The sequence below is a fragment of the Neopelma chrysocephalum genome, unplaced genomic scaffold (genome assembly GCF_003984885.1).
Source record: "Neopelma chrysocephalum unplaced genomic scaffold, ASM398488v2 Primary Assembly neopelma1_147, whole genome shotgun sequence".
Taxonomy (NCBI): domain Eukaryota; kingdom Metazoa; phylum Chordata; class Aves; order Passeriformes; family Pipridae; genus Neopelma; species Neopelma chrysocephalum.
In genome coordinates, this window is record NW_020897809.1 from 3720407 (window position 1) to 3745181 (window position 24775).

General features: G+C 36.9%; 1 protein-coding gene across 12 annotated transcripts in view; it reads left to right on the forward strand.

Moving 5' to 3' along the window:
• Positions 1 to 24775, forward strand: part of CACNA1D (calcium voltage-gated channel subunit alpha1 D) — a 171754-nt gene that overhangs the window by 97572 nt on the left and 49407 nt on the right. For 11 of the 12 annotated variants that reach the window (XM_027701085.1, XM_027701088.1, XM_027701094.1 and 8 more), the window contains exons 10-28: positions 2832 to 2919; positions 3626 to 3652; positions 5473 to 5633; positions 6205 to 6430; positions 6575 to 6782; positions 7877 to 7997; positions 9067 to 9181; positions 9894 to 9963; positions 10574 to 10643; positions 11264 to 11408; positions 13178 to 13307; positions 15385 to 15444; positions 19779 to 19885; positions 20972 to 21059; positions 21531 to 21638; positions 21808 to 21860; positions 22113 to 22259; positions 22946 to 23147; positions 24324 to 24482. In XM_027701085.1, coding sequence (XP_027556886.1) covers positions 2832 to 2919; positions 3626 to 3652; positions 5473 to 5633; positions 6205 to 6430; positions 6575 to 6782; positions 7877 to 7997; positions 9067 to 9181; positions 9894 to 9963; positions 10574 to 10643; positions 11264 to 11408; positions 13178 to 13307; positions 15385 to 15444; positions 19779 to 19885; positions 20972 to 21059; positions 21531 to 21638; positions 21808 to 21860; positions 22113 to 22259; positions 22946 to 23147; positions 24324 to 24482 — 2285 coding nt within the window. The remainder of the gene's footprint in view (positions 1 to 2831; positions 2920 to 3625; positions 3653 to 5472; positions 5634 to 6204; positions 6431 to 6574; positions 6783 to 7876; positions 7998 to 9066; positions 9182 to 9893; positions 9964 to 10573; positions 10644 to 11263; positions 11409 to 13177; positions 13308 to 15384; positions 15445 to 19778; positions 19886 to 20971; positions 21060 to 21530; positions 21639 to 21807; positions 21861 to 22112; positions 22260 to 22945; positions 23148 to 24323; positions 24483 to 24775) is intronic. The other variant, XM_027701086.1, reaches the window with a different exon arrangement.

Below are 24775 nucleotides of genomic sequence, written 5' to 3' on the forward strand. Positions count from 1 at the left end.
ATGCTGAGCTCAGAGTCTTTCCAAACTTCAGTGTGTGCTGTATTTGCCTGATGAACACCACCTGCCCTTAAGAAGCTGTGGTCATTAAATTGGGTCTTTTGGAGGCTTGGCAGGTTGCTTGCATTAGCAGAGTGGATGTGGACATGCAGTGCTGCTGCTCTTTTCTTCTGGCTCAAGATCTAATGGCATTGCTGGAGCTGGACTTCCACACGGTGCCTTTCTCAGTACTCCTGTCGAGTGTTAATTTTGACGTATAAATTACAGTATAATCACAGCTGCGTTTCTAATGTGAATTAACTGTCTATGGTTCTTTTTTTTCCTCTTCTGTTTGTAACACAGCACCTGCAAGTCACTTAAGAGCTAGAGCAACAGCCATGTTGTGTCTGAAAGAGAGAATAACATTCTGACTGTATTTAATAATTAGCAGAACTGATGTTCACTTCAATAGAGACAAAGATTTTTTTCTTTTGTGCTTTGTTTTTCTTCATGCAGTCCTGTTCAAAAAGGTCTGGTATTATTGTGGACTACCATATCAAGTCTGGGTAGACTTGAATTAAAATGCCGAATAATTTTAAAAATAATGACAAATGTAGTTTCGGTGACACTGAGTGACACTTTATGAAGAACCGGATTCTAGGTACTGCTTTTAGGTGAGGGAAGGGTTGATAAATTTGAAATACAGGTGTGAGACACATTGTATATAAGTAATAATTGCAAAACTGTGCCTAGCTCTGTTTTCCTGTCAGCTCTTAGTAACAATGTATGAAACAAGACTTGTGCGCTCATATTTTGCAGTTACCCATCACAAGTGCTGAAATGGGATCAGGTGACTATAATGTTGTGTTTCCTAACAGCATGCATGTCACCCAGGACAAGGCAAACAGTTCAGTTCTTTACCATACCAGGAAACCCCTTGGATTTATTGCAGAAGACCCCCCTGGCATTTTGAAATAAAAATTCTTAGTTCTGAAGACCTGAGGCTATGTTTGAAATAGTTTTGTGATTTTTTTTCTGCAACCCTTTGAAATTTTAATAGTCGAATTTGGATATCAAGGATTTTTTTCATTACTTCTGAAGCCTGTAAGCTGTGGAGTTCACACAGGACTAGCAATATTCATTTTTTAAAACTGAAGCATGATATTAGAATTGAGGCACTTGCAGGTGCTAACCAGGGACTTTCCATACATAAAGCAATTACAGTAATATTTTGAAAGACTCATCAAAACAGAAGAACCTTGTGAAAGAAGGTGTTGCTGTGCTTATTGCCTGAAGTGCTTTGTTTATTCAAACACCTGCATGGATGTTTTGGATCTTTCTTTGTTATACCACTCTCTTTAACTTTTCCTATAACAGTGACTTACATTTATGGGGACAGATTCTCAGCTGTTGCAAACAGTAGATGAGCATCTGGCCTGCATAGACCTGTCAGTCTCTCAGCTGGGATAGAACTGATGGGCATGGAAAGCAAACCAGGACTTACCGTTCCGTGTATCTTTGTGTCAGTGTTGAGGCAATATAGAGAGACTTACTGACAGTTCTCATTCTGTACCTGCTGTGGAGACAAATCGGAAAATTCAGGGCCTGATTCTTAAATCTCACTTATATTATGAAGTGTGTAATTAAACCTGCTTTAAACCTCTTTTAGGCTACCAAAATAATGAGACCTCCCTATCAGAAGTAGGCAGTGTATCCTTTCTGCCTTTGGTACTCTCAGTGCACAAACACTGGCTTTTAAACCCTTCCCAAAAAAACAAAACAAAATAAACCAACCAAGCAAATCATCAAAACAGTGGAAGGTACACACCACAATACCTTTAGAATGCTCTGGTTTTCTTCTGTTCTTGCTGTTCTACAGTAATTTCAGGGCATCTTCTACCTCTCTTATTTTTTCTTATTTTATGTGGTATTTGTACTGTATAGACCTGCAGCATTAATTTTACATCTTTCCTGTTCCTGAGTTCTTTCTTTCATTCTTTGCTTGCAATGTAGGCATGTTCTCCCCTAGGAAGTACTGAGAACTTCAGCTGTTCATCATTTCCTAACACCTTTTGACACAAGGTGTCCTCCCTTTATATTTCACTTGATTTGAAGATAAATGATGATGATCCATCTTCAAATGAGTTTTGTCTAAAAGTCATTAGCTACAATTGCTAACTGCTCGGTAATGATCCACTATAGGTACAGTAATTCACTGTGTAACAAATGTCATCATCCCCTTTTTAATTAGTATTAATTCTCATCATCATTTGCAGTACCCATCCTGCCATCCCCAGTGCTCCTTCCTGCTGCTCACACAGTATTTGCAGGCACATTTATTTTCTATCTTCTTGCCTTGATAATTCACGATGTCAGGAAAAGCAAAGAGTGGTCAGTATGACCAGAGTGTGATAGTTCCTGCTTTCAGAAGTTGGATGATATTTCCTGGAATTACCAAGCACGTTAACAACTCTTCAGCTGATAAGCATCTCCAAAGTGTTAACAGAATGCTTCTCAAAATGACAGGTCACAAAATCTAGCTCATGATTATTCCTTTACAAGGGGTAGTATTCTTTGTTACAAACCTCCTCTACTTTGTATTCTGTAGTGCATTGTCAACAGTTATGTTGAGTCATTGAAAAGAAACAAAGAAGCCACCATGCTCTGGAGTTCTGTGTGCTTTTGCTCTAAAGAGGACTGATGAAGTGTCTGACTTCATCTACTGCTCCTCCGCTCTTCCAAGCTCTCATTAGAGGAACGAAAGGTGGAGGTATTGTTGCCATAGGACAGGAGATGGTGATGTGTGTGAAGCCTTGGCTGGTGATGAGTCTAAAGCAGTGCCTGTCTCCCCACAGCAAGCATGCCCACCAGCGAGACCGAGTCGGTGAACACGGAGAACGTGAGCGGAGAGGGGGAGAGCCCACCTTGCTGTGGGAGCTTATGGTGAGTACGGGCACGGGTTTCAAGTGCCCACCCTGACCAACTCAAAGTGTAAAAGAATCATTCTTTCCCCATCGTTTATTTAGCCCAAACTGCTTTGAAATAGTCAAGCTTTGTATGACACTTCAGGGGTTTTTTTTGCCTTTCAGTAGGTTTAGACCAGTTATTACAGTATTAAAGTGCTCTGAAAATTCTCAAGGTAGGAAGATATAAAGCAATTCAACTCAACTTGCAATGAAGTCATGTTTTCCTGAGAGCTTTTATAAAATATAATTATTGTCCAGAGTGATAAGAACAGAAGTTCCTGATTACACGGAGGAAGGAATGTTTTCTGTTAAATTGTGCATGACTTGGAGAATATCTATTTTTTTCAACAATAACTGAATGTATGGGAATTATTTCTATATCCCACGGTATTCGCTATTTGTTTGCTCAGATTTTTGTGACTTCCAAGCTTCTACATGTTTATTCAAGGTTTGTTTACTTAGTTTTAAAGGAGATTTCCTTTTTTCTCTTAGAAAATTTGTAAGGCTTCAGGAATGGTATTTCAGAAAAAAATAAATAACAGGCAATAGAATTTCAGCATTCATGATGCATTTTGTTAAAAACTTTTTTTATATATATGTAATTCCAATGCAAAATTCTAAAGAAAATGAATTTGTGTTAATTGTTTCTACATTCTTAAAAATGTATTTTCCTTTTCTTCTAGTCAAACCATCTCAAAATCCAAGTTCAGGTCAGTATTTTCCTCTCATAATCGCTTTTTTTCCATATGACTGTTCACATATCATAATGATCTCACAAAAATACTCTTTATTTAGTGTAGTTTTAATTTTACTATGTGAAAGTTCTTCCTAACAGTTACTAGCAAATACAAAAGTAAAGTATCCAGGAACACTTCTGGAAATCAAACTCCCTCATTTGCTTTGCTGATATTTGCAGCTTTCTTTTCACTTACTAGCAGCATTTGGGAATGTGAGCTTCTATTTTTTCAAGTATGTTTGCAGAAGGAAAGTGTTATAAGCAAAATTAATAATTAATAGTCCTGATACTGCAGACACTGGATGTACCAGTACAAACCCAGTAGGATTCTTTATTTTGATTTTATTTTCCCATCTTATAGGACGTATATTTAGTAATTATAAAGGATAATTTCAAACACAGAAGAGATAGCCCTTTCTGTTTAAAAAGGTTAGGTTACTCCATGAAGGAACAACAACAAAAAGCTCTGTGATTTAAGGTAAGTAATCAAGTGGTTGACTTAGTGAATCATGAAGGGCAAAGACACTCCTGCAATTGCAGACAACCCACAGGGTAAATATTTTTTGCATAAAATTATCAGTGAGGGACAGTCAAGAAGATGTGGCAACATCTGGCACCAGCAGTTTAGGCAATATCTGGAGTAGTTCCAGTTTTTTAACTCTGATAAAACTGATTTTGGTGTTGGATGCAGAGCAAGTAATTTATTGGTAACAACAATGTGTTCTCCTTGCATTGGCTTCAGAAAGCCTGGAGGTGCAAAGTTTGAGCCTGCTTTTGACTCCTACAAGTAGAGATATTCCAACAGTATGATCCTTGTCTCATTGACTTCAATCATAGGATGTTCTGTAAGTGTAGAAAAAAGTCTGTTTAACCTACCCAGGGAAGGAGCCATCCTGATGATGGCCATGGACATAGCCCTTATAGCAGGGATTGGCAAGATAAGAATGTTCTTGAATACCATGTTGATTTAGGTCAGGACAGGATATTTTTCCTTTATATGGTTAGAATACTGCAAAGGCTTGAGACATCTTTGTACTGATTTCTGGAACCAGTATTAATTTCCATTACTTCAAGTACCAATTTAAGGTGCATAAGGAAAACTCAGCTAATGCTGGCATACAGTTCCCAGAAGTGAAGCAGAGATATCTAGTTTTATGAATCCAAAGATACACCCTCATACCTAGGTACAACTTTTAATTGTACTTTATTATCAGTCTTATTTACTTCACAAACATTTGCTCACTGACACAATTTCAGGGCACATCAGTAGAAATCTCTAGGATTTGGTGAATAAGATTTGTAATGTTACAGAGTAGATTTCTAAAAGGTGACCTTAACATTCCTACCTTGCTTAATCCTGCCAGAATTCTGTCTGTGGTTTAACTCAAAGCCTGCATTTTCAGACTAAATTTAATTTGAATTCTAAGTTGATTCATTGGCTTTTCTTTATTGCTATTAAGGGTATGGGGCCTTGGAAAGACAGATCTATCTTGTTACTCAATGGAATGTTGAATGCAACCTAATCTAATTATGTCACAGGCAATTAGAGTCTGCAAAAGTTGTGGTTTACATTTAGAAATCTATAAAGAAATCTAAAAAAGGAATAACACATTAGCAGTCCCTTATCTGCAGCTGGTAATAATTTACACAATTATTGAAATACTGTACACGTATTTATGAAAATGTACTTGCTCACACATACGTACTTGCACTGTTTCTACACAGAAGAAGCCGTCCTTAAGTTTATATGCATTTTCTATATAATAATAAATTTGTTTTTATTTGAACTTGCAGTCGACGCTGGCGTCGCTGGAACCGATTTAATAGAAGAAAATGTAGAGCTGCAGTAAAATCTGTCACATTTTATTGGCTTGTTATTGTCTTAGTCTTTCTGAACACATTAACTATCTCCTCAGAGCATTACAATCAACCTGACTGGCTGACCCAGATCCAAGGTACAACTAAAAGTTGTTTGTCCTGGTTTTGACCATAGATACTTGCATTTATCAGTGGCTACTTTTGTACTTTGTCGTTCTGTTGTTTGCTGTCCTGAGGGATATACAGCCCAGCCAAAGGGAGATACAAGAAATGACTGAATGTCTTTGATTTCCACAGCTGTAACACAGCTTAGTGGTAGCCAGCACAGACCTGACTATACTAAATTGTAAATACCTGTACTTTTAGCATGAAACCAGGCCTGAAAGATGAGGAAGGAAATGGTACCTGGCACAGCAGAACATGCTGTGGGCTGGCTGCTTAAGTTACAGCATGGACTAAAGCTGTGAGTTGAGGAACTGTGAACTGCACAACAGATTGGAAAGATGAATAGTTTATAGGTGGCAGGTTACATCCTTGTATAACTTTTGCCACTGAGACATAAATTACAGTCCAACATGAAAAGACAATACTTTCTTCTTAAGCAAAAAGCTGCAAACTAGTGTTGAAAGCGTAGTTATAATATGTTAAAATGAAAATGAAATCTATGAGGCAATTCAGAATCTTTCTTTTTTTAATATTTTGTTCCAGATATCGCAAATAAAGTTCTTCTGGCTTTATTCACCTGTGAAATGTTAGTAAAGATGTACAGCTTGGGCCTACAGGCTTATTTTGTTTCTCTCTTTAACCGCTTTGATTGCTTCGTTGTTTGTGGTGGCATTGTTGAAACCATTTTGGTGGAGTTGGAAATTATGTCACCCCTTGGAATTTCAGTGTTTCGCTGTGTTCGTCTCCTGCGTATTTTTAAAGTAACAAGGTAAGATTATCTAATACTGCTAATTCTAAGGATAGCTGAAGAGTGATCAGCAATTCTTTTGTAATACTTCATCATGCACTGCTCTTTTACTGTTTTGTTTGAGGTTTTTTTGCTGTGTGTTAACACACGCATTTTAATTTATAGGCACTGGGCATCCCTGAGCAACTTGGTAGCATCCTTGTTAAACTCAATGAAGTCCATTGCTTCACTGTTGCTTCTGCTTTTCCTCTTCATCATAATCTTCTCGTTGCTTGGAATGCAGCTGTTTGGAGGCAAATTTAATTTTGATGAAACTCAAACAAAACGGAGCACCTTCGATAATTTTCCACAAGCTCTTTTAACTGTATTCCAGGTAACTTTCTTTCATCCCGTATGAAACATTTTACCTTTGATCAACAAAACTGTTTAGGTGATCATGTTGCCTGAAAGTAAAATCACGAATACTGTTTATTCAGTTTACTTTAAGTAACATTCTGCTCATTAAATTCAGTACTCTGGTAACTCAGCACCATTTGTACCATTTGTTTCATATCTTATTTGATCTATCTATGCAACATAGCTGTCATGTTACTTCACAAAAGGAGATCTCCTTTGTCCATTAAATACATGACTAGGAAAAGAGGTGGAATGTTGTTTTTGTTTTGATCAAATTTGTTTCTTTAACTTCATTAGCTATATGAAAGTTCAGCTATGCCCAAGCAGGAAAAAATAATAAACCTTGTAAGAGTGCTTATTTACATATGGGTTATATAACTTACTCTGATGCAAAATTAAGCATTAATTTCTTTAGAGATGCTTTCAGGTTTTATTAAAATTTTAAGGCAACTTGTATGTGACTTGTGAAAAGGTAGGGCTGTACTTCGAGTTTACTTTTCATGAATTTGTAATGCTCTTTTTAATTTTTGCCAATGTGGATACTGGAATTAGGCTAATTGGTTTCATCTTTCTAGTAATTTTCACACTCACCCTGCAAGATTCACTTTTTTGGCAACTTTCTGTCTCTTGGGTAGAAGTTGCATCTGGTGATTGCCCAGAGCAAGCAAAAACCATTTCCATTTAATTTTAGCATGAGGAAATATCAATGCAATACTGAGAATTTTTATACTAACTTGATTTTTAAGTGGTGAACTTTTGCTACGTATGTGGCGTTACTGAAAACCAGGGCTCTTACTTTCACATGCCAAAATGAATAAAATGTCAATAAAAATTTATTTTTATTATTTTTGCCTTTGAAGTTCAGTCATACAAATGCATAGCATAAAATAAAAGCTGTTAGAGTTAAACCCAAGCTTTTAGGAGGTGTTTATTTGAATGGAAATTTCAAAACAGAGTATGGTATTGCTTTGTGCATTAACAGAAGATTAGCTGTGTTGTGGTCAGAGGAAGTGTGTTCATTGTACTTTTTGATGCTGAGTTACTAATAATCTACTAATGTCTGCTCCTTAGATTCTAACAGGTGAAGACTGGAATGCTGTTATGTACGATGGCATAATGGCATACGGTGGTCCGTCATCCTCAGGCATGATAGTCTGTATATATTTCATTATCCTCTTCATCTGTGGTAACTGTATCCTTTACACTCACTGGAGACACCTCCAAATGGGGCTGTGTGCCAGGGATATATGCAAAATCTCTCTAGGAGGGGGTAAATGGCCACAGGCACACAAGCACTTTCTGCATTTGCTGTGTCCCTTAAATAGACTTTTCTTTGTACACCTGTTCCCTGATGAACAAGAGTCAGTGATGCTCAGTCCATCTCCCGCCACCACAAGGGCAGAAACCAGGGAATGTTTTCTGTCTTCCTTCAGTGGGAACATGGCCTTATTCTACCTGCTCTTTGACATCTCTCCACCTGAAAACACATGGATGTGGTCTGGTTTCCAGGGCAGTAATATCCCATCCATCCTCGTGACGCTCGGTACAGCCCTGTTAGTTCTGACACACGGGGACAGGGGAGCCAGTGATCCCTGGGTAGTGTGGGGACCAGAGGAGAGAAATCTGCATGGGGAGATGTGGAGTCAGAGTTAGGATTAAGTCTGCTGAAACAGTCCCCTTCCCTGCCTTCAGTGTGCTGGAAATGCTTCCTTGGCCCCATGTAGAAACAAAGTACTGTCATTCTCAGAAGTTCTTAAAAGGTCGGGAGGTGATAAAAGGGCAAAACCATTCTATTTTCTGTAATAAATGGTATTTGTATCAGTATTTTTATCAGCATTTTTACTTAACTGATACAAACTGAAGCACAGAATCTGATAGAGATTTTTGTAGACATGGAAGACAGAGCATTATAAAAATGAATTTTTCAAAATGCCTGAACAGTCTTCACTTGTAATAGACAATTTCAGATTTGATACTTGCCCAGGCTGGCGTGAAGCTGAATTTCATTTATTTAAAAAAAAAAAAAGTCAAGTATTCTGCAGTTTTAAAATCTGTGACCCTAAGGGATCTCTGCTTACTTTACAGCCAGTATTATCTAGTCCATTAAATGAGTGTTGTTTGCACTACACTCCAACATCACAAATCTCCACACTGTAGGTTGGGAACATGTGTTTTATATCTCTCACATTGTCAGTGTTTATGCTGATAATAAACCAAACAAGTATAGTAAGGCATAGTGTCCTTAAAATGATTTGAAATAGATATCTTGCTAAATGTCTTCTTGGCCATTGCTGTGGATAACTTGGCAGATGCTGAAAGTCTAAATACAGCTCAGAAAGAAGAAGCTGAAGAAAAGGAAAGGAAAAAGAATGCAAGGTAAAATAGCATGGGCATGTTGAAAAAACAGGAGAGGGAAGGAGGAGGGTACTGAATTCTTTCATAAGGATTTTCTTTATATAATGTCTTTAACATCTAATGTCTTTACCATCTTCAAAATTTATTGGACTCAAGAAAAAAATAAGAAAATTTGCCTAGACACTAAAATAATAGCCAAATAGTAGAATTGAAGATAAAGTTAGGTAGTAATTGGGATGAATTAAGAACATAATGATCATCTAGTGATATTTAAAAATTGCAACAGTAGGATTTATTGAACAAATAGCACAAGAACGTGTCTGTTGTTGCCAGTGCACAACTCCCTGTGGAATCAGTTCTCTAAGCCTTATATAGACAAGAAGAAAACCTTCCTCTGAAATCAGTGCAAGCCTGTGGAAGTCAATGAAAGTTGTTTGTATGAGTTCAAGGGCACAGTTTATCCCTCTAGAAAAGAGTAATAATCATGTACTGAATTTTTTAGGGCTTAGCTTCTGGAATTATATTCAAGATTATAATCTTTTAAATGGATCATTGCATTCAAATGCAGTAGATTTTGTTGCTCTGACACCTGCAGCTGTGCAAAATATTTTAAATATCTTAGTATAAGGTTTTAGATATGCTCTCTTAACTTTTCATAGAATTGGTATAGTTCACTTAAAAATGTCTGTCTTTGCATGGCATGCTTCATAATTGTTATTGTATTGTTTTGCAGAAAAGAGAGTCTGGAAAATAAAAAAACTGAGAAGTCAGAAGCTGACCAAAAGAAGCCCAAGGATAGTAAGGTGTTTATTTTAAAAATTGTGTCTTTTCTCAGAAGCAGTTTTACTAATTTTGCTAGGGAGTAGTTTTCAAGACTACTGTGCATTGTGCAATTTCTTTTATGAACCCATTATCCCTATCCCATTTCCAGGCAAAGGAAACTTAGTTCTGATGCTTTGCATCCTCACAATATCTCTTAATTCAGAAAACCCTCTTGGTATCAGTATACCCTGAGAAGGGAAGCTATTTTAGAACAAAATATTTAATGTTAGAAAAATGTGTTGTCATTTTAGGATTCCTGTAGGTATTTTGCTTGATAAATCCAATAGATTAGTGAATGATAAACTCCTTAGTAGAATGTTCCAATATTCTTGGTAACTTTAATCAAAGCCTGTTGGTCGTATCCTCTACACAGCTAAAAAGGTGTGGATACTATAGAAAAATAATTTTTGAGAAATATGTAATAAACTGTCAGCTCTCCTCTGTTTTCAGTTACCCTGTTTCAGAAAACTGAGACTTAGGGATCACTTCTCTGACTTCAGAGGCTTATTTGGTTTACTTTCTGTTGAACTTTATACTCCAAGCTATATTCAAATTTATTTTTCTTCTTGTGCATCCCTTTCATTTCTTCAGGTGACAATTGGTGAATATGGAGAAGGAGAGGAGGAGGATAAAGATCCCTATCCACCCTGTGATGTACCAGGTATGTGAATACTAGCTAGAACACAAGCACATTTAAGTTTGCTAAAATATCCTAAACTTGGTCTTGCTGAGCATTGAATCAATTCCTTTGAAGTCGGTGAAGTTGTGCTCTGTTATCAGTGGATAAGTGGACCTGTAAGCTGCTAAGTATTATCTTTTCCTGCAGCTTCCTAGACAGTACAGACATCATATGAGAGTTAATACTGTGAGCCTCAAGACTGTTGTGGTAACACTATCTGGATGTGGGAGCGAATTCTAAACTTCTCTAAAACTTTTGGCAGAAAAGGGACATTCCAGGGCTCGTGACGTTTGGTCAATTTTCTTCCAGTCCAGTGAACACACTTATCTAAAAATCGACTCTGCCTGATGGTCTGGATGCCTGTTACAGAAATCTGCCCTAAATTTTGAGCACACAGTGCTCAACCAGTGCACAGAGCTCAGCACCCCCACAGCACAGCTCAGGCATGGGCTGACAGTCAGGGGATTTTTATAGCCATGCTGTGAATATATAAGTATTTCCTGTAAGCCGTGTATATTTTAATACAAGCTATGTTTTTGCATTGTTATGAACAAAACCTCAATATTTTTTAGTTTATAATAAAAGAAGTGTTTAATTTAAAGTAGGTGAAGATGAAGAAGATGAGGAGGATGAACCAGAGGTACCAGCAGGCCCACGCCCCCGTAGGATATCAGAACTAAACATGAAAGAGAAGATCACACCGATCCCTGAAGGGAGTGCCTTCTTCATTTTCAGCAGCACCAACCCGTAAATAAGATTTTGAAAAATACTGTTTTAGTGCATTAGGGTTGAACAGTGAAGCAACAGACCTCCTTCCAAGGAGGTTAGGAATAGAAATCTAGTATCTTCAACAGAACAGAGATTGGCTTCCCTCCTAAAATTTTCATAACTATTTGGCAAATGAAAAGAATTTGAAAAATATATTAGTTTTCTTCCAACCGTTGAAGATAATAGCATTTTGTACATATAGTGTGAAGTCTGCACATGTCTGGAAAGTGCCCTTTAATGTGCAGTATCTATTTGCTATGTTAGTCACTGGATATAAAAGCTGTGATATAAGATCTGAGAATCTTCTGCATGAAATAGAATTTCTTGTAGCCCTAGTAACCTTTGTGGAGCAATACAGGCAAGAAGAAGAGACAACAGGAAAAGAAAGAGAAAAGATGTATACATTCCTCTTAGCATTTCCCAGATTCAAACAAACACCAAAGATAAAGACAAATTATTTAAAAAATCAAGAACAATAATAGTTGGATTTTGGAGGGAATTGGGATCTTTCACCTCTCAGTCTAACTCCAGATCATTTGAAGTTCTACACTGCTGAGAAAGCAAACTTGACTAATCAGTAAAATTCATTACTAATTGTTGGGTGGAAGTGAACAAGTGAATTAAATTCAGTTTCTACAGACTGAACATAGCTGAGGCATTTATAGATGGCATTTTTATGAGCAGTCTTAGAAATAAGTTTAAGAGTTACTTGGCATGGGAGAATGCTCTCTCCTCAGTGGTAGGGGTCATCATAAGTTTAGAAGATGTTGTGATCATTAAGATACAATGTTTTGGGTTTGTATCTTACTCGTTGCATGCATTGTCTGCAGCTCTTCAGAATTTGCAAACAAAGTGGAAAGAGAGCTCTTTTAATTAGTAATTTTAAGAACACATATACTGAATGCAAAAATATTAGATTTGTTGAACATGTCAAATTGCTTTCAGCTTCAACTAACACTCCATATTCTCAGGCCACAACGGCCAACTTGCTTAAGTAAGGTACACTGTACTCCAATTATCTGCTTAGTAACAGGAGAACAAATTTTTCCTGAGAATCTTCTGATTCTTCAGCAGAATTTAGACAACTTCAGTGTTAGTCAGTTATGAACCTGATCCTGCCTTTTTGTCAGTTTAATCCCAGATCTCCTCTACCAAGGTGCTCAACAGTCTTTGTTATAACCCTGGGCTCAGTGACTGAGCATATGTGCAGTTACACTTCACGTCATGTGGCTGAAACCTCATGGCTTTGGAGTCTTCGACACCCACTTACCCTGAAATTCTGTGAGAAAATCTTCACAGAGATTCTGAGTTGAGTTGTCTTTAAGTAGCGCAGTGAGATCTGCAACCTAAGCCACGTCTCCCAAGATGAATAATTTTGACAGCTTTGGTAGGAATCAAATCAAACAGGGCATCTGAACTGACCTATTATCTAGTGTTGGTCCTTTTGATGTTGTCCTCTGTACATGTGCAGTGGTACAAACACTGGAACTTGCAGTGAAATTCATAACCCATTGAAAACCAACCCCTCTCAGATTCCTTTGACAAAGTGCATCTTCAATACAGGTGAATTGACTTTTGAATTTATTTCCATTCTTAGAAATCTGACCAATAGCTTCCATGTTTTCACTGTTTTTTGCTGCTGACTGTTGTTCTGTTACTGTTGGCAGAGTAACAGAAAACATGTTGTATATTAACCATCTGCTGAATTCTATGTGCACACATGGTTTATTTTTGTATCTCTTCTTTAGAATTCGAGTGGGATGCCACAGACTTATCAATCATCACATCTTTACCAATCTCATCCTTGTCTTCATCATGCTGAGCAGTGTTTCCCTGGCAGCAGAAGATCCAATTCGCAGCCACTCTTTTCGAAATAATGTAAGTCCCTCATTTTTGTGTCTGAAGATAAATATACCCTCACAGGATAATAATTCTTTGGGACTAGTGCCTAGTTTTTAATTTTCATGTTAAGAAACATTCCTTTTCCTTTTTCAAGCCATACATTTATATTCTTTTTGCATTAAAAAGCACAAATCTTTAAAGTCAATTAACTTTATGGATGGAACATCATCAGTATTAGAAGTGTTTATTATTTACATCATATATTTCCTTTGGCTATTGTTTAGTAGGATATAGGTTCAAGCTGAGTGTAATATCTATAATTTTCATATTTTTTCATACTTTGCAGCTGGAGTACCTGATGTGCATTTCCTGAATCACTCTTAGTGCTTGTCAGTGTTTGTCACTGATTTAAAAATGGCAGTTAAAATTATCACTGTTTATCACATGTTGGGAATAGATTCTGACCTGTTCTCTCTTCTCCTTCACTTACTCTATTATATGGTCCTGGGGCACTTAGAGTAACACTCTGTAGTGAATGCATGGATTCATAACAATATCACCTCTTCTTTCAAAGAAACTAGTGTGGCCACACTAAGGGGTTTGAGTACCCCCATGTTGGACTCAAAGATCCTTGGGTTCATGATTTATCTTTCTTCAAAGATAAAAAGAGACCAAAGCACAAAGACACTCTCCATGCACTATTCAGCAGAGCTGTGTGCTTCCCACATCTATAGAACTGGACAGTGTAACCTTATGAATAAATCACACCAATGGTTAAGAAAAAGAGAGCTGGTGGGGAATACTGAAATTACTGTTATAGGAATGGCTTCAAGAGCTGATAATTATTTTCATAACTAAAGGAGCACTGGGAAAATGTAAGTGGTAACTGAAAGGGTTTTTCCTCTTTGGGGTACAGACAAAATGTGTGAGGGATTTCAGGAAGGCATTACCCTCTTGTTGTAAGTATTCTCACATGCCCCAGACCTGCGTATTTTTCTTTTTGTTACCTGGAGTGTTCATTTTCCTTCCACCAGCCAGCTCAGCAATGGAATGAAGGTTTACAAACTGGAATGCCTTTAAATATTTTATTTTAACTCTAGAATGAATTGGTTACTGATTAATCTTTGTTGAATTGTTTTATTATTTGCATATTTTTTCAGCCACAGCAAACTGCAGAAGGATGGGATCTTCAATGGAATATGGGGAAAAATGATTTCCTTTCATTTCATCTAACATGAATTGTTTTTTTGTGTGTGCTGTTTCTTTATTTTATTTCTCCTTTCCATTTTGTTCCTTGTTGAACCATGGGCAACATGTTTCTGTGCACAACTGTTTGCTAATTGGATTGCTGGAACCTTGAAACTAAACTCTTCCCCTACTGCAGTGCAGGTTGATCTTTAAATTATGTGCTGGTGATATGGCCACTTTGAGAGGGTGAAATCTGGGTTGTACTGAAATGTATGTTCATGTGCTGTCGACAGCAGGGAGGTCAATGCCAAATCCACAATCCTCTTAGAAGTTTGCATATCACTGTGCAACTGTTGTGAGGTCTTAAATTTCCTACAAGTAAATCACTGCTGTATCTTTCAAGCTCAAGGAAAAAGGGCTCTAGCAATGGTTTTAAGTAATTTCGTTATTTTTTAGTTTGCTTTGAGACACTCGAGCCAAGCCTATACTGGAACAATATAATGTAGCAAAGTGTGAAATGATATGCAGTCTACGAGTATCCTCTGAAGTTTTGTGATGCAGTACTTTGGTAAAAAAACCCAGATGTTATTAATACATATTTGTTCTTTGTATAAGATTCTGTATCTCTGCTAAAGGCTGAAGAAAGTATCTGTGAAAGGTGATGGATGAAAGTCTGAATTGAAAGTGTTGATATTGGGTCCTGTCAATTCGTTAGGGGTGAAATCTAATACCTAAGCACAGTGGTGTCTGTTAAATTTTTAAGCAAATAAAAATGGTTGCACAATAGCTGGAATTTTAAACTACTTTGTCTAAATTCTCCATCTATTGACTTAGATTAATTCTGGTGTTGTTGTGCATGTGGTCTAAATTGTAAAAATTTATTAATAGATGGATTTCTTACTGTGGCACGTGTTATACCTTGCAGATACTTGGTTACTTTGACTATGCTTTCACAGCCATCTTTACTGTTGAAATCCTGTTAAAGGTAATGCATTGTTAATTGATCCTTGTTAGCTCAAAAGCAGCTTTAGCAATAATGTTTGTAACTTTTTGTTTACCTTCCAGATCCTAGGGTATGCAGATTATGTCTTCACTAGTATGTTTACATTTGAGATCATTTTGAAGGTAACAGGTTTTTAAAGGAAGCTTGTTTAAAAGGATTTTCCTTGTGTGTCACCTGCCAAGAAAAGGCACTTGAAGTGTTCTTCGCCTTTTCTCTAAGCGATCAAAGCTAAACTCTTTTAAACTAGAGGATTTTTTTATTTGACAGTTCCTCATAGTTTTGATTGGTCATTTTTTTTACCATTGGGTGCATGAAGAAGCTGATTTTTTACCATTACATCAGTTTAATAATTCATTTTTTACCCTTTTTAAACTTACAGTTGTCAGAAAAGGGAAAAATAATTCACTGCGCATGAGCTTTTCCTTCTCCTTGCTCTGGCATTTCCAAAAGAGATAATCAGTCTTATAAGGAGAGAGCATGTAATTTCTCATTTCTTTTGCTGAACTATATCCACAGAGCTAAAATAGTAGATAACTATTTTCTTGCAATAGGACTTGCAAGACATCTTGCATTTATCTATCTACACACTAAGATACTTTGCATTTATCTTGGGCATACATTTAAATACACAGACAGGCATAAATATGCTTGCTTAAATGTATTACCCATGCATGAGCCAAAAATTGGCATTTTAATGTATAGTTTGTGTACTGATTGTTAAGAATGTCCATTGGGGTTACTCACATTTTTGATGTACGAGACTTACTCTGGCAAAGAAGCCATTGAACTGAGGATTGCATTCACGATGTAACAAAATGCTGAACGAGGAATTAAAATTTTTTGTTGGAAATTGGCAAAATATTCTTTCAGAGATTTGCTCGTGATTCGTAAACATTTCATGCTGTGCTTATTCACTGTGAGGTTTTGTTTGAGTAACCCTGATTTGTACACTTAAAAATTGCTGGCACACTAAGAATCTGTACATAAACTTTGCATTTCCAGTTGAGGATTAAGCTTAACAAAATCTCTTCTCCCAGCTTTTGCTCATATTGCTGTGCATACTCTTCACAATGCGATTTGATTAATACTAATTGATGCAATATTTGGGCTGTTTACAAGATAAGCTGTACTGTAAGTAATAGACTATTTTTATGCTTGTGAATTCTCTCCCAGAGTTATGTTTATCCCCTTATTTCTCATTTTCAGCAGTGAGGAGCTTGCTATAGAATTGATTGTTCTTATAACTTTTGTAGCATGCTAAAATAAATACCCAGTTTTTTTGCTACTAGAGAAAGGCCAAACTAAAGGAGAGGACGAAGAGCTGAAAAGAGCTGTAGAATTAGATCAGGCTTGTTCTTGACTCTGAATTTGAGAAGCCATAAAAAAATACTTTGCCACTATTTCTCTGGCAGAAGAGAGTCAGTAAACTTCCACAAGCACTGAGCAGCAAGTTCTGTAGCTCCTGCAGTTCCATTTGTGTTTCTCTAGGAGACAGAAGAATTATAAAGCGTGGCATAATGAGGCATAACTGGATGTGTTAAGAAAAACAACATTCCTGCTAACTGCAGAAGACTTTGGCACGGAGCAACTTAAGAGTTATCCAAGGGAAGCAGGAAGCTCTGGAGCTTGGGCTGCTGAAATCTGGCATTGCAAAACATTACAAGGAAACAAGAAGCCACATCATAGCCAAACATGTTGATGCTTCTGACTCTTTCTCCAGGAAGCTCTGCCCTGCAGTACATTGTTATGTAAAGGAAAATAAACTGTACCTTAAAAATGTAATGGACAGCCAGGCCATGACACACATACACAGACAGTGCCTGCTTTACTAACATGTCTCAGACACTGGCTTTGCTTGCTTATGGCTGGAGCCCTCCATGTCCTCTGGGCTGGGTTTTGCGCTGTGCTTCTCACAGTATCCAGGTCATACAGAAGCTGCGTGTGTTCTGCAAGGAGAAAATTCAAGGCTAGACCTGCTGTAACAGTAGTATTCCATGATTTCCAGGCAAAAAAAGTATATGAAACTGAAATTAAGATAACCAGAGGCGGTATTATCAGCTGCAGTGGAGAAACTTGTAAATGTCCAAAACCGAGCACTAAAACAGAGTAACTCTCAGCATGTTTGGGGTCTCCCTGTGCTCTCACTGCTCTGCAGACACGAGGATTTCCACATAACATGGTGTTGAGTATATGAATGAGTATATGAATAACAGAAGAGTTGCAACATCAGTTTAAAAGCATTTGAGAATTCTCTTATGACACTGAAATCCAGTTTACCATCCTGTTTGCAGTGCTTGGGAAAGGTGAAAACATCAAGGGTCAGGTTAGGGGCTTGTGCTTTTAACCTTGCCCTACTGTGCTAATCCCACACCATTTAAACTTGCTATAGGGAGTTCTAGTCAAATGCTTCCACTGGGATTTGTGGTGGTTTAAGTATGAGTCTCTGTATGAAGGTGGAGAGATATATACTTCACCTGTACTTTTAGGTCAATAATTGACTTTATTTTTGTGGGAGTCATTACATGAAGCATTGTGTGCTGCTAACTGATAACATGCTACAGTGTAAATAAGTAGTTGCAGATGGATGTAAATCTGATATTCAGGCTTAGTTCAGTGTTTAACTCCCACTGATTTTAATAAGTTTACTCTGTACAGGTGTAAGTGAAAGAGCTAGGAATGTAATGGAAATTTTATAATGTAACTGTGTTATCTCTCATGTCATGGCATAGGTTAGAGCTTTAGCATTTTTACTCTTCTAGCTTGGAGGAGCATTTAGTATTTTGATCATGACAAAAGAAGGCTCAACATGAGAATAAGGAGAGGAGGGTTTAAAAAAAATGCCTGTTTCCTTTACAGAGGTGTAGATTTTATCAACAGTGATGGTTTGTCATGCACAAGACTTGCAAATTCCTGCAGATCAAGTAGTGATGCAGTTGACTGAGATGCCTATTGCCCGTAGCTCTGTTATATGTTGTGGAACAATCTTGAAAGCTGTAGTAATCTGCTGTGAGGGGAAATGAAATAAAATCTTTTTACTACACCATGAGAAATAGAACAGAATAGGAAGTACAGGGTTTAAAATCACAATTAAGGTCAGATATTCTCTAGCTGGTAGTGAGTTTTCTTACCTGTGGAAAACAATGAGTAGCTAAGTATTCAGTTCTTTTTTTCTGAGGCTGAAGAAATTAGAATCCATGTGCCTGAGCTGACTACTAGGTATTTTTCAGAGATATCCTTATTTTTGTGACGAGTTTTTAGTTTCAGTGTTTCAGTCTTAATCTGTAACTATGGAAAGACCTATGAAATAGTCTATTCAGCTGGTGATTCTGTGCTTCTAATGGCTTAACTAGACTCCTCTGTGCATTTTTTAACTGGTACATACTTGCAGTTATGGTAAGGGTCTAATCCCTAGATTAGGAACCAAATTCAGCTTTGAGATACCCAAGAACATCTGCTCAGATGCTCTCTGCAGCCATAATTCATAGAGCCTCTGTCAATGGCTCCTAATTAAACCTGCCAATGATGCATACAGGTTCCTTGGCAAGATACACTTTGTGTGCTTGTTTCATCTAGGGACATAAAAAAAGAATTAAGAAAAAGTCCAACAGGGAGAGCAACTTTTGATATTCCCCACAGAACAGCAAAATTTGGAGACCCTTGTCCAAACATAATACAGAACAGTTTACGAGTTGTTTCAGGTTATTCCAAGACACTAACTCATGATCCTAACATGTTTCCCATAAGTCAAAGGGAAATAGCCATGTAATGCTGCCTTAGGACAGCCTTGTCCTGGTGCTGTACCAGATTTGACTCTCAGGTGTTTACTGGGCCCCATAGGCCCCACGGGCTGCGTAGAAGTCATATGCCACATAAGCCCCATAGACCCCATGGGCCCTATAGGCAGTACTTTTTCAGCTCCTTCAATTCTCAGGGTAATATGAATGATTAGGAGTCAGAATTGGACCCTACAGTTTAGTAAGCATGGCAGTTTTATGGGTTTTTTGGTAGTAATTTTTTTAATGAAGGCCAAATCAATTCAGTGTAATCACCTCAGCCTTATTGGTTCTTACACAAAATAAAACATTGTTTACATCAGAAACAATTAACATACTTGTTGGTGTTACTTGAGCAGAATTTTTGTGATTTAAATGAAAGATTTAATGTATGTAGTAGGATTGTTTTATCTCTCAATTACTTTTAGAAAGTGAGATAGTATTGTATGCATTCACACTCTAGGCAAGTGTCTTGTAAACAGCCTAAATGTGAATTTGAATAAGCTGAAATATAGACTAAGTGTGTAACAATTCTATTTTTAGATGACAGCTTTTGGAGCGTTCCTTCATAAAGGGTCCTTCTGCAGGAATTATTTTAATTTGCTGGATTTGCTGGTTGTGGGTGTTTCTCTGGTATCATTTGGTATTCAGTAAGTACTATACTTATAATGTGAATGATTTATTTTTACTTCGGGGTTTTATACTGAAATCAGAGTTTCAGCTCCTTTTGTTCCCTCATGGTGTGTAGGTGTGCAGTGTCAGTATTTAGTGTTGGGACTTGCAAGAGGTAGTGCTTCACTACTAATAAGGGTTGGAATAAATTACTACTTCCCACTATTAACAAGAGATCAAGGAAGAGCACTATGGCACTGCATTGTATAGCAATATTACCTGGAGCTTCAGGAGGTTTATGTGCCTTCTCTTGTGCTATTGCCACATCTGCAATCTAGTTTTATGTGGTTGATCTTTCAGTGTAGACCTACAGGGGTGTGTAACTAGACAGTATTTGAAGAGTGAGAGAACCTACACCTTAATCAGGACTGTAAGTGGTAGTGAAGAGATTTCTTTGTTTTGTTTGGGTCAGAGTAAACATAATAAAAGAATAAATAAATAATAAAGGTGCTTAGTGGTTCACTGAGCTGTCGTTCCTCATTCAAAATCATCTGTGAAACCTTTTGTGACTTAGAAAAGGGCAAAGGTGGGTGTCAGGCAACTGGTCCCCGCTTTGAACTCTGCTGGTACCAGAACACCTATTGCACAAGCTTTCAGTTTCACATGTTCTTCAAAAGGCTGTCCACTATTATTGCCTTAAAATGCAGTCCTAGCCCCTCTTAAAGAGAATGTAAATTATTTTGGATCTTTTGATCTCCACCTAGTTCAAAATTAAGGCATTCATTGATTTACAGGATTTATATGTGTCTTCAAAAGAGCTTGTCAACAATGAAAAATACTTTGGGGACTATTTTGCTCCATTATAGTGTCAGACGAGCTTCTGAGTTCTTAATTCCGAAGTTGCTCCAGAAATAAAAATAATTCTTATGATATTTAAGAGATTGATACTATTTTCTAGTGTTTACATAAAAGATCAATAAAGAATAAAAAGTCTTGTATATATATACATCTTGTGATTTTTTAAAAAAAATTTCATGTTTAAGGAAGTTGTAAGAACATTGTTATTCTTGGTAATACAATCAGTTACCTTAAAAGTAACAGAATAACTCTTTTTTTCTCCCTAGATCAAGTGCTATCTCAGTCGTGAAGATCCTCAGAGTTTTAAGAGTATTGAGGCCTCTAAGGGCAATAAACAGAGCAAAAGGACTTAAGGTGTTTATTCTTTCAAGTTATATTTCTGTTGGTCTGATTCTGTATTCTGCTTCAGGTTAAAAATTCTTGCACAAGAAAAATTGTCTACAGAAGTTCAGAGAGCAAGGACATAAATCAGTTCCTGATTCTTAAACATATCTGATCTTAAAAAGCTTGGGTTCTGCCCACAGTTACAGAAGTTTGTATGTGGAGGAACTACCACTGAGACCAGATTTTGACTAATGAACCAACATGTCAGTGCAGTATTTTAATTGTTTATCCATAGTGTTTATGTAATTTTTAGTCAGTTGATGTTGATGGGTTTATGTCAACAGATTTTACAAACAAATCTAGAAAACAAGTCTAATTGCAGTATTAGGTATAATACTGACAACACAAAAATAGTAATTTTAAAAAATAGTACAAAACCAGATTTTATGCTTTGTATGCTGTGACAAATTGAATTAAATTTTTTTCTTTCTTTCATTCCAGCATGTTGTTCAATGTGTCTTTGTGGCTATCAGAACTATTGGTAATATCATGATAGTTACAACTCTGCTGCAGTTCATGTTTGCTTGTATTGGGGTGCAGCTGTTCAAGGTAAGAAGACACTCAGAATTTACAGTTCATCAAGAAAAATAAAACTGAGTTGAATTCTTAGTTACTTGCTGCTGGAACTGGGTGGCCCCAATTCTGAACTAATCGTAGTATAAATGTGTGTATTTTGCATATTCTCCATTTTGTCATTGCTTTTTGTTTTTATATGTAGGGAAAATTCTACAAGTGCACTGATGAGGCAAAACAGAATCCTGAGGAATGCCGGTGAGAAGATCTTTGGTCTAAGAATGTGACACATTATATTCTGAATAACTTAAATTGTATATGGGCAGGCATGTGTCAGGCCATTTAGATTTGTGTAAATTGGGATTGTCATCTTAAATCCACCAGAAAACACAGGTTAGCAAGGAAATAAAACAAGCATAAGGAGGGAATAAAAGAAGCAGTTTTGAATAGTGCATTGAGTAACTCTGGGGTTAATTTAATATTTCACTAATGACAGTTTCTTTCCCACAGAGGGATATACATCGTTTATAAAGATGGAGATGTCGATAATCCAATGGTCAAAGAGAGGGTCTGGCAAAATAGTGATTTCAACTTTGATAATGTTCTGTCTGCTATGATGGCCCTTTTCACAGTATCCACCTTTGAAGGGTGGCCAGCGTGAGTGGATTCTCCATGTTTTCAAAGTGTTGTTAAGATGGTTGCATTTTCCAGAACAGTTTGCTGTCATTTGCCAGGCATCTTTTGGCAAAAAAGCAGTTTTAAATAATGGTATAGAAAGTTATTAAGGGAGGAAGTAAAAAACCTATTATCCTGAATCTGTGCACTTTTCCTGTATTTTAGGAAAAGTAAGAAAGGGTGAACTTTTTTATACTGTTTGATTACCAATCTTCCAGTTACTTTTGCTATAATGAGCTACTCCTCAGCTCTAATGGAAGGAATAATTTTAGATGTTTATCCATTGATGCCCTTTAAGTAGTGATAATTTGAAGATTTAAGGCCCTTGAGTAAAACTTTTGCTAAAAAATCAGGCAGTAGTACACTGCATAGAGAAACCCAGGAAGAGCAAACTGCCACTCATCATTTCCCTAAGTGAGAAGAGTCTTAGAGAATAGCTTTATGTGGGGAAATAATTGAAAACTACCACCATCTGGTCATTACCCTGTTTCTTTCAGAAAAGATAGTATGCCAATGTGTGCTGTGATTCTTCTGGTTTCAATATTGTTGCAAGCACTGTCAGAATCTGGAAAAAGGAGACCATTTCTGAAACCTGTCCTCTGAGTCTGCATATTTTACTGTTTTCTCATTTCAATGATAATGAAGATTAAATTATGTTTGTTTTTCAGGCTGCTGTACAAAGCGATTGATTCAAATGGCGAGAACGTAGGACCTGTGTACAACTATAGAGTGGAGATCTCAATTTTCTTCATCATCTATATCATCATTATTGCTTTCTTTATGATGAACATATTTGTTGGTTTTGTGATTGTCACATTTCAAGAACAGGGAGAACAAGAGTACAAGAACTGTGAGCTGGACAAAAATCAGGTTAAAATAAATAACTTTTGAAAATATCTTTTTTTGTTTATGCATGAAGAGCTTCCTTTCTGCTTTGGGTCAGAAGAGGGCACCAAACACGTATCTTAGTATTTGTTAATTTCATTTTTTTCCACTGTCAACTGGGTATTGAGGTTATTATATATTTCTCTTTCCATTAGCCCAGCTTATCATTCTTTTTGTTGTGAAAGGTGTTCAATTAAGCTTGTTATCTTCTTAATGTCTTGCTTTTTGGTGCCACATTAAGAAGAATACAGTACTTGACAGGTTATCCATAGGCAGAGATAGGTTTTGCAATAAGAACTGGAACAGAGATTTTATGTTCTGAATAGTCTGAAAGTGTTTGAAGTTCAAAATGTTCTACTCCCCACCCTCATTTATTTAGAAATCCATGTGAGATATTCAGATTAAAATGACAAAATCTGTCCCCTTTTATTGTTTAATCCTTTGATAGAGAAACTCCTCAGTCACAACGTGTCAGGTATTCTTGGCCAACTGTAACACACTTCATTTAAACAAAGCCAAGCATGAAACTTTAGCCAGGATTAGCCAGCATTCATTGTGCACCATCACTCAGGTGCTGTGAGCATTACCTGAGGGACAAGGGGAAGGCCCAGTGTACAGGAAGATTATGAAAATGGATCCATGATGTTCCTACATATGTCACATGATTTTGCTGGGCAGTTTAATTGAACTACTGGGAATAACATTTCCCCAGTATTTGTTTTGCTGACCTCAAGGGTTTTGTGCTGAGCAGTCACATTGGTGGTTGAAAACGGAGTAAAGACTTAATAGTCATGTTCTTAACAGTCATGCTTTGTACTATACATATACATACATATAGGTGATAGTATATTACTGTGTGCTACTACACTGTAAAAAGGCAAAACACTTGAGAATTTCGATGAGCATTGTTCGATTATTTGCATGTGGCTGAGTAGTGTCTATGGTTAGATACAGTTGTAAATCCCAAGGGAGGATTGGGAAGCTACTTGATTACTTTATTAACACTTAATAATAAAAAACTCTACATCAAGTAGATAGACTGTTTTTGAGAGTTTTATTTTAATGATTGTACTACCAGTTGATTAGCTGTTAGGTAATTAGTTGATTACCTGTTAGGTACCTGTTTAAAGTCTGACAATTTTTGATGTATTTGCTTTACAGCGTCAGTGTGTGGAATATGCCTTGAAGGCACGTCCTCTCCGTAGATATATTCCAAAAAACCCTTACCAATACAAGTTCTGGTATGTGGTGAATTCTACTGGATTTGAATACATCATGTTTGTCCTCATCATGCTGAACACCCTTTGCTTGGCTATGCAGGTAGGAAAACCAGAAGCTCTCTTGAAGCAGTTGGCATAAATTACAGGGAAGGATATGGGTGTTATAATGCCTTTAATTTATGGTAACTTGTTTTTTTTTATGAAGTGAAACTTTAAAAAATGCACTTTTGATCATAGTGTTTTTCTGTGACATGTTCTAGTTGTCTCCATCTTTCCCTGGGGATTTCAGATTTTGATAAGAAAAAGAATGGTTTGAATTCAGTTCACAAAGCCATTCTGCTTTTCTCCGTAAACTTGCTTACACTGTACCCCTGTGACTAACATACTTCAGGT